This window comes from Mytilus trossulus, chromosome 10 (assembly GCF_036588685.1).
Source record: "Mytilus trossulus isolate FHL-02 chromosome 10, PNRI_Mtr1.1.1.hap1, whole genome shotgun sequence".
NCBI lineage: Eukaryota > Metazoa > Mollusca > Bivalvia > Mytilida > Mytilidae > Mytilus > Mytilus trossulus.
Window position 1 is genome coordinate 39684036 of NC_086382.1, and position 13446 is coordinate 39697481.

Sequence of the window (13446 nt, forward strand, 5' to 3'; positions counted from 1 at the left end):
TGTCAACTCCATAAATTGATGTTAATGAGAGTTACAAATGTATGTAAAAAATGTCAGTGGCTCATAATTTAAAATGAGCTGTTTGTTATCAATGAGTTGTTTTATTACATGAAAGTATCCACTTCAGGTTTCATAAGGCACAAATTGAAATGATTTAAACCTAAGAAATTGCCAACCAACTCTACATTGAATACATAAATTATAAAAATAAGCAATTATGCATGATAGTCAAATTACAGCTTCAGCTTTGAGCCTTGACTCACACAACAAAGTTACTTAATTTGTAAATACATGTACCACCAATTATAGGTCACACCTGCAACATGGAGACTTGGTTTTTGCCATAGATAAACTTACTCAATGTCAGAGTGTGATTGGATGTGGAACAAAGATTTCTTGTTTAACCCAATTAAATAAAATCTTAATAAGTCTTATTATTTATAAATGTATGTAAAGTAATACATGTATAGTGCTATCCCTACTGCAATATAAACAAAAATAATGCAGAATACATGTACAATGTACATGTAGATGGTAGTTATATTGCCAAAATAAAAAAAAAATGGTTTCCAAGCACATGTGTGCAATATTTTTAAAATCAGTTTCATGCTTTGTTTCCAGGTGATCGAAGTAGACTAAAGGTAGATGCAGTACCATCAGTGTTTAGCTTTCGTCCAAAAATAAATATTGTAAGCCCTAGAGCTTTAAGAATGCAATCTAGAAAAGCCATGAGTGTGGACACAGCTCTTAACCAAGGAGTACAACAAGAGGTTGAAATTGAGTCAACATCAAATAGTACTGATATTTCCTTACCTTCAGAGCCTGACGTACATGTACCCAAGGACATGCAGATCCAATGCGAGTTACTTGGTCGGTATTCGATTGAGAGGTTTATGGACAATCCAAAGGCAGTTTCATTTTATACAGGTTTTAAATCTTATGAACATTTTATGTTCTTATTCCATGCACTAGGTCCTGCTGCATATGAGCTCAAATATAAATGTTCAACCCTTCATCCATCGGATCAGCTTTTTATAACATTGATTAAACTTAGATGTGCCAAAGAAGATGTAGAGTTATCCTTGCTATTTGATTTATCTGTTTCAACCATTGCTAGGATTTTTAATACCTGGATTAACTTCCTTTATTTTCAATTGAATGAATTAAATATTTGGCCATCAAGAGACATTGTTGATAAGCATATGCCAGTAGATTTTCATAGAAAATTTCCAAGGACGAGAGTTATTCTTGATGCTACCGAGATTCCTATCCAGAAACCTCAAGACGTTAACATTCAGAGTGGGACTTGGTCATCCTACAAGCACAAAAATACTGTGAAAACTATGGTCGGGTGTACCCCAAGAGGTGCTATATCCTATATTTCAGACTGCTATGGGGGATCTACCAGTGACAGGCAGATTATTGAAGACTCAAGTCTTTTAGATAATACCAGGTTTGAATCTGGGGATAGTATAATGGCGGATCGAGGCATAATGGTTCAAGACCTCTTTGCAAACAACGATGTGTATGTTAATACGCCTACAATGCTGAAAGGAAAATCACAACTAGAGCCAGAAGAAATTGTGAGGGATAGACGTGTTGCATCCAAGCGTATCCATATAGAACGTGTTATAGGATTAGCCAAACGTTTTAAAATTCTTAAGTCCGAACTTCCAAACACCAAACTGTCATTAAGTAACAGAATTGTATTTGTTTGTTTTGCATTGACAAATTTCAAAAATGCAATTGTTGATAAATTTGCCTAGATTTTCAAAGGGTCCCATTTTTATATTTATATTGTAATTTAACCAAAGATAGTAAAATTGGCCATATTTTCATAGTTCTAAAGTATACTCCTGAGATGTATCCACTAATTAAAAAAAATGTAATTAAACTTTTTAACTAATTTTGGCGTGTGATAAATACATGTATGACATTTTCGGTACCTAATGCTCTTATTTCTTTGAGTATGTTTAATTATTTTTTTATCAAGTTCAGCATTATTGGAGGAAAAGAGGGGGGATGTCATGAATTGAGAATTATCCATAAAAAGAGGGGGGGGGGCTTCAATTGATTATAAATCAGAAGGGAGATAACAAATTAAAAAATATAAAGTCTCAATAATTTTATTAATTTTTTTATAGTATTGAGGCAATATATGGCCTAAAGTGTTTGGAGTAAAACAATTCCATCTTTGGCAGCAGACAACCAACACAGTAGTCATGATTAATTCCAATTTTCTCAACAAAGAGGTCTTTGAATGTGTACACAATAAAATAACAATGTTCTCTATTTGATAAAAATAGTTGACCCTGAATTTGGTCATAATAGTTTGATGATTTTTTTAATGTTATATTGTTATCTTTGTCATATTCCAAGAAAGAAAAATTAACACCTGGAACGATGCTCTCATCTCGTCCTGTATATGGACACTTCACCTCCACAACACAATCATCTCCAATTAAAGCGTCCGGGGAAGCTCCAAGAAATGGTTTGTCAGCAGATATAAACAGTCCACATGGTTGACATTTCATTTGAAACTTTTTTTCAAACTGTGTTATTGCCTTCTGCTCATACATTTTACCATGCAATACAGACTTCACCTTTAAGAACTTTTGGGAACACAATGATTCACATAATTTTTGTATATTTCTCCTTGTGGTAATTTTTGAAATTTCTCCAAATCTAGATGCTGTAATCCTCCACTGTCTTAAATAAAACCATTTCTTATTGCTGGATTGTCCTCTTGACTCCTTTTCAGCCAATTTTGCCTGTTGTTCTGTAACCTAAAATAGTAGTGAAATCAGTATAAAAAATTGACGTTAAGAAATTTCCAGCCTGTAAATGAAGAAAGCAGTTTTTTTTAATTTTTATATAGTTAAAAGATCTTAAAAGATTTCTAATATAGTTTATAAGATATATCTCATATAGTTTATAAGATATATCTCATATAGTTCATAAGATATCTCATAAAAATAATATATGAGATATATCTTATAAACTATATTAAGATATTATAAACTACATAAGATATCCTATAAACTATGTAATATATCTTTAATATACACTATATAAGATATATTAGACATTATATAAGATATCTTATAAACTATGTATATGATATCTCATATAGTTTATAAGATATATATATATATAAAAAAGACATGTAAGATAAGATTTATAAGATAACATAATTGATTATTTTTTATATATAAAGATATTTTATATAGTTTATAGGATATTTCATGAATTCAAGCAATCCTTTTTATTTTATTCAGAAATAGAAACATTTATCCAATCATAAGATGTTTTTTTTATTGAAATACAAGTATTTTGGACCTAGGTACTGAATACACAGTCAAACATGTTTATAAAAGTGACTATTCTGTTTTGAAAATTAAGTGAATAAAAACTGAATTATTTAGAGTACAACAATGATCAGTAAATTTTATGGTTAGTGGTACCCTATATGCTATATGATAGCTGAATATATCTTATTTAGTGCTTATGAACTGTTAAACTTTAGCGTAAAAATATTTAAGGGTTTTTATACATTAATATTTATTGTACATGACCAGATATTTTGGAGTTTCCTTGTATTGGCAATGATTTACATATAAATTGATGAATCTTTCATCTTACCAGTAAAGCTCTATCGACCCAATATTCAGCAAATGGTAATGGCAGGTAGGCATGATCAAGCTGGGCAGTCTGAAATACAAATTCAAAACTATATTAAAGAAGCCATGTGCATATAAAATCAAACTACAATGCACATGATTTGAATTATTTTTTAAACATGGAGTTATCTACCTTTGACTAACAAAATTTATATCGATATACTACATACATTGTATTACAGTGAATTTGACAATATGAAAACTCAAGGCTACTTGCTTTCTTTACTTGATATATAGTTTTTTGGATTATTTAATACCAGTTACTTGAATTTACAAGAACAGTGTCATGTTTAAAAATAGAAAGGCAAGGTAAATTTTCCAAAAATCAAGAACATGCAAACTTTGTGTCTTTATCATGTGTATGATTCAAATAGGTTTATTAATATATATGACTATGTGAGTGTATAAGTTGTTAATGTTGTTTATTGTAAATTTTATTCTTTGTATTACCTTAAATTTGTTAATTCTATTTAAAATTAAAATATTTTTCAAGTTTTTCTTGTTAACCTTAACTTCCATTGTACCTGTATATCAGCTGCAGGAAAAATATATCTCAGTGTAAGGTCTTGAGAAGATTGAGAGCAGAAGTTAATCATGGTGTTTCTGACATGGTCTGTAAACCCTTCCATATTTCTGTGTTTCTGTGGTCTTGGGTCTTCTATAAATATTTCAGTTGGTTTTCTTTTAGCCAATTTTTCAATTTTCACTGGAGCACCTAAAATATTAAATAATTAAAAATGAACGAAAACAAGAGACAAAAACTCTAGTCAGAGGCATGGCGGAGATATTTTTTTCTGAACCTTGACATGTTTCCATATATATGTTTAACTTTTTAGAACAATAATGACGTAAAACTTCTTGTACTGTTGATTTACGGTGGGACATAAGATATAAAGAAATGAAACTTGTTTATTCTCTCAATTCTTTGGTTGAAATAAATGGCTTTTACAGGACAGTCAGTTAAAAGAAGTTACCATTGTAATATGTCTTTGGTTGTTGAAAAGTTTGTAGACCTTCTGTACATGACTTCTGTATTGAAATTTCTCCAGTATTAGAAAAAACATCAGCCATTAACAGCACTGCAGCTACATGCTTGCAGGTGGCGTTGGGACCCTTTCCTGCTGGACATTCACACTTAGAATTAACTGGGCTGCCAGATTTGTCAAGTTTGATGTGATAGTTGTAAGTTACCTGCAAATAAAAAAAATAAGTGAAGCTTAATTTTAAAAACAAATCAGATGATTTTATTTGAGCATATATTGGTTTGGCAGAGCATTCACTCAATAAAAATAAACTGAAAGAGATACAATAATGGTTATTGAAAAAGTATTACAGAGTATAATCATGAAAATTGGAAAACATGAAGCAAAAATCAATAACACTTATTTCATCTTAGACATGGTTTGAGTTAAGCCTTTTTCATCTGATTTTTATGGTTCGTTCTTATGTTGTACTGTTATACCACTGTTTCAGGTTAGGGGAGGGATGGGATCCTGCCAAAATTTTTAACCTAACCACATTTTTTATGTATATGCCTGACCCAAGTCTGTAATTCAGTGGTTGTCGTTTGTTTTTCAATCATTTTTTTATATAAACAAGGCTGCCAGTTTTCTCATTTGAATTGTTTTACATTGTCTTATGGGATACTTTTATAGCTGACTATGCAGTATGGGCTTTGCTTATTGTTGAAGGATGTACGGTGACCTATAGTTGTTAATGTCTGTGTAATTTTGGTCTTTTGTGGATAGTTGTCTCATTGGAAATCATACCACATCTTCTTTTTTTTGTATTATTTTCTCAAATAGAATATTCCACATTTAAGTTATAACACACGTTATATAAATGTTATAAGGATGGGACAAAACTGTTAATGATGCAAACCTGTTTTTTCATGGCTGCCCCAACAATACCACTTAGGAAAATACCATCAACAAGGATAAGTACAGAACAAGCTAAGATTTTTTTCGCTTGTAGCAAATCTCTGCCTTTCTCCAATGCCTTTATGTCGCCATTCACCTGCTTATCACCTGTAAAAATAACAACATATATAAATAATATATAAATGATTTTAGGATTTTTAAATGAACATTTACTGGTGACAATTACAGAATTGTTTTAATATGGACGCCACTTTATTTTCAAAATGGTATTTTATATAGTTCGACTAAATCAAAATCTATCATTATGTACCTTGTTTAAACACTTTTAATTTATTTACATTATGAGACATGATTGGCAAATGCAATATGTTTGTTTGGTAACTTTCACTTTAAAATACTTTACCACCATGGAGATACTAACCTGCTAATCTAAATAAAAAATAGCCATCAATTTGCTCTCTGGTTACTTTAGAAAATACCAATCTGTGATCTGCTATAAGCTGCTTATATCCATGTTTTGGCCATTCTATGTCTGTAGCTTCTGGAATTTCTATGAGGGGTGGTTTGAAGTTGTGATTTCTGTCATATGCAACCAGTCTATAAGCATAATTATTAGTGTGTGAATTCAAAATTAAAACAATTTATTTCTATGTAATAATTAGGACATTTAAAAGGATTTTTTTTTATTTGGTTAAACTTTTGTTGCTAATTTTAAAATATTTTATTATATTGATACTGTATCATACAGTATAAAAACAAGGATTTTTTTTGCATGTTATTGTTTTGTTTATAAGTTTCACAGGCCCTTGATTCTTTCACTTTCTATCCATGTTATTTAATAATATAAGAACATGGAAAGTAGACCTTCCAACTGATAGAAATAAGTGCATGTGATAAGATTGTTCTATATTTCAACTTAATCAAATTGTTAAAAAAAGTACCCCTTTTAAGACCAAAAAAAAAGAAAAACGATTGACAAAATATCAATTCCAATTAAACAAAATTATACTTCAGACATTTCCGCTTCTTTTGGTGCCAAGTTCATCAAAATCTAACATGGAATACCAAAAAAATATACTTTATATGAAATGTATACAACAACTAAAAATTGACTATTACGTTTGTAAGTTATGACGTTTTTTCCACATACTCACTGTACTTAGGCAGACTTTAAAGTCGTTAGTATCCCATAAAATATTGTGCATTTGACATGATTTAAGTCATCATATACCTATCAATCAGATCTGCCTTTCTGCCTGTGATTACTGCACCCTTAATACTCAGTTCTGCCTTCAATTTCGGGACGGTCCACAGACGGTATTTTGCCGCCGCCATAGTTTACATTAGATACAAGCGTCTCATTGAAAATAAAACGCACGCGTAACCACCGCTAACGTTTATGCGGATCCGACTTGTAAAATTACGTGATTGTTAACCATTATGGCTGAGGAAACCATTAGCACTATTGCTTCAGCTTCATATTTGCAGAATTAAGAACCAAGTTGGTTGGATTTTTGGAACCTGGAGGAAATAAAAGCTTTACAAGAGAGGGACCATATCATTCGGAAAATTATCAGACTTAAGTTGAGTAGTGAAATAAAACTCCTTAAGCAGGAGAGAACCAATTTTCATCCTGAAATCAAAGCTTTTTGTGGATTATGGAAATTTCTGCAAAAGAGAATTTATATTTTGTAAATAGTTATCAAAGGTACCAGGATTATAATTTAATACGCCAGACGCGCGTTTCGTCTACATAAGACTCATCAAAATATTTATAAAGCAAAACAAGTACGAAGTTGAAGAGCATTGAAGATCCAAAATTCTAAAAAGTTGTTCCAAATACGGCTAAGTATTTCTTTTCAAAAAATTCAAAGTTTTGTAAACAGGAAAGTTTTTACAAAGGATGTAGAAAATGAAATTTTACCATAAGCCCCCTTAAGTAGATAAGAGAAATAATTGTTAAGGAGATGCATCACATTAAAATGGCTGGTCATTTTCGAAGGAATATGACTCTTTACACAATAAGAAATAGGTTTTATTGGCCAGGAATGGCTGACGATATGAGTCTGCAATCTTTGTACCCAATAGAAGAGAGGGACGAAAGATACCAGAGGGACAGTCAAAATCATTAATCGAAAAAAAAACTGACAACGGCATGGCTAAAAACAAACAATAGTACACCTGACCCAACATAGAAAACTAAAGAATAAACAACACGAACCCCACCAAAATCTAGGGGTGATCTCAGGTGCTCCGGAAGGGTAAGCAGATCCTGCTCCACATGTAGTACCCGTGGTGTTGCTAATGAGATAACAAATCCGGTAAATAGTCTAACTTGGTAGGTCACATTTATAAACTTTGGTTTAATTTTACAAAGAAGTTTCAGAGAAGATTTTTGTGAAAGTTAATGGACGACAAGTGTTGAGAATGGCCCACGTGATCTTAATGGTCAGGAAAGGTACAAAAGGCACGGAAATTCTCCACGAGACTATACATATATTGTGTAATGGAGACGCGTTCCAGAACTTAAGAAGGATGTCAGACCTAATAAAAATCCTGATAAAAGAATGAGCGTGTGGAAAAATTGAGGAACTGGTTACCTGATGAGGAAACATTACCGTTCATTTACTACTATATGTTTAAAGTTTTATTTGTTCATGAAGTGATCAAGTAAATACTCAGGCTTATTAATATATTATTATTTAATTGTTTTATTTTGGCTTCAGTTTTTGTAGAGTTCCAATGTCAGTCCTCTTTCCTTTTCCATTTGAATAATGACATCTCCTGAAATTGAACACACAATTAATAGTTTGATTTCATTGAATCAGGTATCAGTTTACATCAATTAAAGTATAAAGCATTACATGATCACAGTTATTGAGTCCGAAAAGGTAATAAGGGCAGATATTTTCTAATGATTGGACTTTCCGACACGCATTCAGGAAGTCCAAAATCAGAACCGGTCCCCTTACGAATGAAAATTGGCAGTTTTTTTTTATATATATAATAAGACATTAATCAATTTTCGACAGCGTACACCTACCCAAAACGAAATTCAATCGTTGACAGAAAAAAAACTAAAATATAGGTCTGTTAATATAACCATATCAAAATTTAAATGTCACTTTTGTCAAAAACTTCTCGCGGAAAGATTGATTTTGTAGGAGTTTTACTTCATGCACAACAGTAAATGATACATGTATCGCTTTGGTAAAGTATTCACTGCAGCATAAATTTCTCCCGATTTTAAACATTTTCATCAGTTGAGTTAGAAAATTGCGATTTACAAATGAACATACCTTTCAAAGCGGTGACAATAACTCCTCTCAAGCATAACCGTAAAATCCTCTCACGGTTTGCATTGCAGAACAATCGGTTCTGCATGTTTAGATTACCAGCCGTGTTAGATATCATGACCGTAGAAATGATAACAGCTGAAGACTGGATGGTCACAGGTAATGATTTTATTTCAGCCAAAAATGTTAATTTTATAAGGTTTCTAATTTGCCGGTTGTCTTAACACGTTTAGTTCTATAAAGTGGATTTAAAGGTTGTTTCATCACTAATCAGTTGCTCGATTTACGTAAATGGTGAGAATAAAAAAGATGAATTTTGTTTAAGGTTTATGTACCTTTCTGTAGCCATTTTTGTACGAATTTTTCAAACCTCAATTGTATCAAAACTACAGATTTAATTAATAATAGAGATAGGCCATTTAGTACATATTCCAAGGGGAAACTTGATGCAAAGCATTATTTTTGACTGTTTCATTGCATTTGATAGAAAAAGAGAACTTTGTGGCAAATAAATCAAGATTTTTATAAAAAATCCACAGCCTTGAATACACAGATTTTTGTTATATAATTTGAAACATAAATTACTCACTTACTTTTCTATGATGTGCTAGTGGGTTTTTTTTACAAAAAGTTCTAAGCAACCTGTTAATTCCAAAGCACCTCGTGCCGAGTCACTAAAGTCGAGCGCACCCTAAAAGGTGTACTTGATTTTGGCCATATTTATATTTGTTTTAACCAATAAACTACATTTATAAACTTGTTTTAAGGAAATCAATACTAGCACTGCATGCAATAATTCTGTATCTATCAGTCATCAAATTGCCAAATATGAGAGTACAAGGATGAAGGCTGTGGATTTTATATAAAAATCTTGATTTATTTGCCACAAAGTCCTCTTTTTCTATTAAATGCAATGGAACAGTAAAAAATAATGCTTTGCATCAAGTTTCCCCTTGGAATATGTACACAATGGCATATCTCGATCATTCATTATATATGTAGTTTTGATACAATTGAAGTTTATAAAGTTCGTACTAAAATGGCTACAGAAGGGTACATAAACCTTAAAATCGAAAGAAGGACTACTTACTTTTTATTTATATTGAAACAAGATATCCATAGGTTTTTTGTGTTCGAGCTAGTTTATTGAAACAAGAAACAGTAAAAATTATTGTTATTTTAAGCGACATTCTTACCGTTACAAACAAGTTGGTCTTATTTTATCCTTTCAGAGCGCAGACGTAAACTTTACTATATCAGTAGTTTATGTTGCATGCACACCAACATGCTCTAAAATGCCTTGAATTCTGTTGTTTATTCTCTTGACCGAGATTCTGGGAAATCGTTGTAATATTTCAGTTAAGTAGAATCATTTAAGTATGTAAGAAAAGATAGTAATCCATTTGCCTAGTGGTTCCAAGGTGAAAATTGTGTTAAAGTTAACGGCGACGGACGCCAAGTGTAAATATTCTAAGATACTTTAAAGATATTGTATAAAGAAGAAGCGTGCCAGAATCTAAAAAGAAGGATGTCAGACTTAGTTAAAACAAACTGATAAACGAATTACCGTGCGGGATGAACGGTGAGCTGGTAAGCCTAGCGGGGGGAATAATGAATCACTTTCCACAAACACAACAACCTTCAATTAAAAAGTAAAATAACAAAAATATCGAACCCCAATGGAATTTCAAAACGGGAAGTTTTTTTTATAAAGAAGCAAAATCAGATTCAGGCAACTGTACTACCTTCTGAGATTTAGAATCCAAATGTTTTTTCTTATGTTGAGTAGTTTTAGAAATAGAACCCTTAGCTAAATTCATTTTTTTTAAATTGCTGCAATAACTCGTGTTCATTTGTTACTTTTTTCGCTTTTAAATTTCACGTTTTTCTCTTTTGAAGTTTCAGCGAACTCGGACTTTCCACTTTGACTAGTGTCAAAATCCAAACCTAAACCTCTTCAATTCATCATTAACCTCGTTATTTAATTGATCATTAGCTCTTAAATTTGTTAAAGTGATCTCACCTTTTGATTTCCTTGATTTCTTTTTGGGCTTCTCTTCTGATTTTGACAGCCCATCCACTTCCGCATCCAACTCTTTGATACGTTGGTTGAGTTGCTCCCTCTTGAGTCTTTGTTTCTTTTCTTCTAAAAGATTAACTCTTAATTACAGCTCTTCATTAGACTCCCGAGGTTTCAACTCTTAACTCTTTGCTATTTTTCTTGAGGGGCGTGGTGAAGATCAATGCTGCGGCCTCATTTATCATATTGTTCTCGTCATCTGACATAAGGTCAAGAATGTCATCTTCCTCTGCATGTAGTTGTAATTCATCCCGATCTGAGTTATTATCGGCCATTTTATGAAATACATACTCAAATGCCATGTCATCTAAACCAGAAGTTCTAAAATTATTAAATTTTTTATAGTCTAGTATCGCGACTTTTCTCTTAGGACGATCCATAACTAACGAAAATATTAAATACAAGTAACAAAAGCTGTACAAATTTCAACGACGACGACAAGCGTTGATAAAAATTGAACAAACGACGAAATGCTCAAGTTGAATACATACTATATATAATTCGCTACATAAACGATGATTCTTTCTGAAGAAATGAACAAACGACGAAAAGCTCAAATCAAAACAAGAATAACTTTTAAAAAAGAACAAACGACGAAACACAATGTTCTTAAACAAATTGGCTACGCAAATAGAAGTTTTAACGACAAACTAAGACATATTTAAACATAAAAATTTTAAATTATGAAAATGTTGACTACCTTTTTTTTATATCTTTTTTAAAAATGTTGACTACCTGATTTCTGGTGTTTCTGAAATGTGAAAATCAATAGTGAGTTCTACTTTTAAATTGAATATTTTATCCAATATAAATTACTGTACTGCGTGACCAATAAAAAACGTGTATAATTTAATTTAGAAAGCAGAGCAACTAAACCTTGACCAGATATGTGCTCACTGTTAAATGAAGTGGGACCAATTGTCCATTTGATAATCCGAACAATCCGAACTTTTCTGATTGGGTTCCATTGATATATCCTCCAGAACTAGAAATTAAAGAAACAACAGACACCACCTCCTTCGCCTCATTTTTAGAGTTATATCTCGAATTTGACTTACACAGTCATCTCAGTACCAGAATCTATGACAAACGAGACGATTTTAATTTTGAAATTATAAATTTCCTTAGTAGCAACATACCAACTTCACCTGCATATGGGATATATATTTCCCAACTTATTCGATATTCAAGAGCCTGCAGCTCCTACTCAGACTTTGTAAAACGTCATCAGTGTCTGAGTAGAAAGTTGATGAACTAGGGGTATGTCAAAGAACGTCTGTTCCTTTTTCTAAAAAAGTTCATCGGAAGGTACCAAGACCTTGTTGATAAATATTCCGTATCAACTTCTCAAATAATACACGATTGTCTTGATGTTTAGATTCTACGTACTGATGCTGTTTAACATCTTAACAACATGTTTGACTGTTCTTTCATTTGTCTTTGTTCTATTATTAATATTACTTTTACTGTTGAATGGTTTTATGTGATATTCGTTTGACGTGGCTCTGTACTTATACGTCTCGTCAATGTGTGTGTGTATTGGCTTTCATTTTTTTGTGGTTTGTTTTGAATATACGACTCTTTGTATTTTTTTTGTTCTGATTACGTGACTCTGTACTTTAAAAGATCCCGTCGGTATTATTTTGGTCTATTATATGTCATTATGATATATTTCTATTATGAATTACTATATACTATAATGTAACGGGAGTGAAAGTTGTGATGTTCGTAAAAAACTATAGTTTCCCCGTCTTGTTTCCTGTTTCCCTGGTTCCGAGATATTATAGTCAGATAATAAGTAATTCCTTATATAAGCTCTGATGATTTATTAAGCTATTGATGTCCATACACTTTAAATACAGTGGTCGACGTTCTTACCATCAATCTATTGTTTTTCCCAAGGGTTTTCCAAGCAGCCGTCAGTATGACGTATATAATCCGGGCTATTTCGGGACTACGCGCAGCTGTTAGTGAACCCACAAAAGACCCGACCGGGCCCGGGCCCGGGACCAAAGAAAGTGTCCCGACCGGAAGTATAATATAATAGTTAGAACGTCAACCACTACATTCGGTCATTCCTGGCCAGTAGAATCTGGCCTTTATCCTATTCAACGTTTTATCGCGTCCTAAGTGTCCTGCTGTCCGGACGTTATGCAACTGGTGCTTGATTTCGCGTCGCATTGTATGTGGTGTGACTAGTTGAAAATGTGGACCTGTATCCTCGTTTTCATAAATTCTTTAAAGTAGGCCATTGCTGACCTTAAGTAGTTTGTCGAATATCCCAGAACTTGGGTAGTCAACGGGAAAACGAAGCCAGTGGAAACTTCCACTTCCGTTACACTGTCAACGTATATTTGTTCCACCTAACAGAAGTTCCAGTGGAAACTTTATTATAAACAATGTCATAATACCTGCACCTGTTGGAACAAATATTCTATACTATTTATTCCGTTAGGAACATCTACTGTAATATTTATTCCTGTGGAAATAATATTCCAGAATAGTTTTTC

At 32.3% G+C, this 13446-nt stretch overlaps 3 protein-coding genes across 3 annotated transcripts; 1 reads left to right on the forward strand and 2 right to left on the reverse strand.

The window, feature by feature from the left end:
* Nucleotides 1–710: 710 nt before the first annotated feature.
* LOC134687896 (uncharacterized) lies at nucleotides 711–1766 on the forward strand. Its single transcript, XM_063548354.1, has one exon. The coding sequence runs from the start codon at nucleotides 711–713 to the stop codon at nucleotides 1764–1766; it is 1056 nt and encodes a 351-aa protein (XP_063404424.1).
* A 356-nt stretch (nucleotides 1767–2122) lies between these two features.
* Nucleotides 2123–4311, reverse strand: LOC134687332 (uncharacterized). The gene is made up of 3 exons (XM_063547544.1): nucleotides 4205–4311; nucleotides 3643–3711; nucleotides 2123–2786 (listed from the first exon to the last, which is right to left on the reverse strand). The coding sequence occupies exons 1-3, from the start codon at nucleotides 4307–4309 to the stop codon at nucleotides 2139–2141; spliced, it is 822 nt and encodes a 273-aa protein (XP_063403614.1). The 5' UTR covers nucleotides 4310–4311; the 3' UTR covers nucleotides 2123–2138.
* Nucleotide 4312: 1 nt separating this feature from the next.
* Nucleotides 4313–6996, reverse strand: LOC134687897 (uncharacterized; the record flags this gene model as incomplete). The annotated part of the gene is made up of 5 exons (XM_063548355.1): nucleotides 6792–6996; nucleotides 5982–6157; nucleotides 5562–5707; nucleotides 4655–4871; nucleotides 4313–4395 (listed from the first exon to the last, which is right to left on the reverse strand). Coding segments are annotated over exons 1-5 (726 nt in total), but the record flags the coding sequence as incomplete, so codon positions are not given.
* Between the last annotated feature and the right edge of the window lie 6450 nt (nucleotides 6997–13446).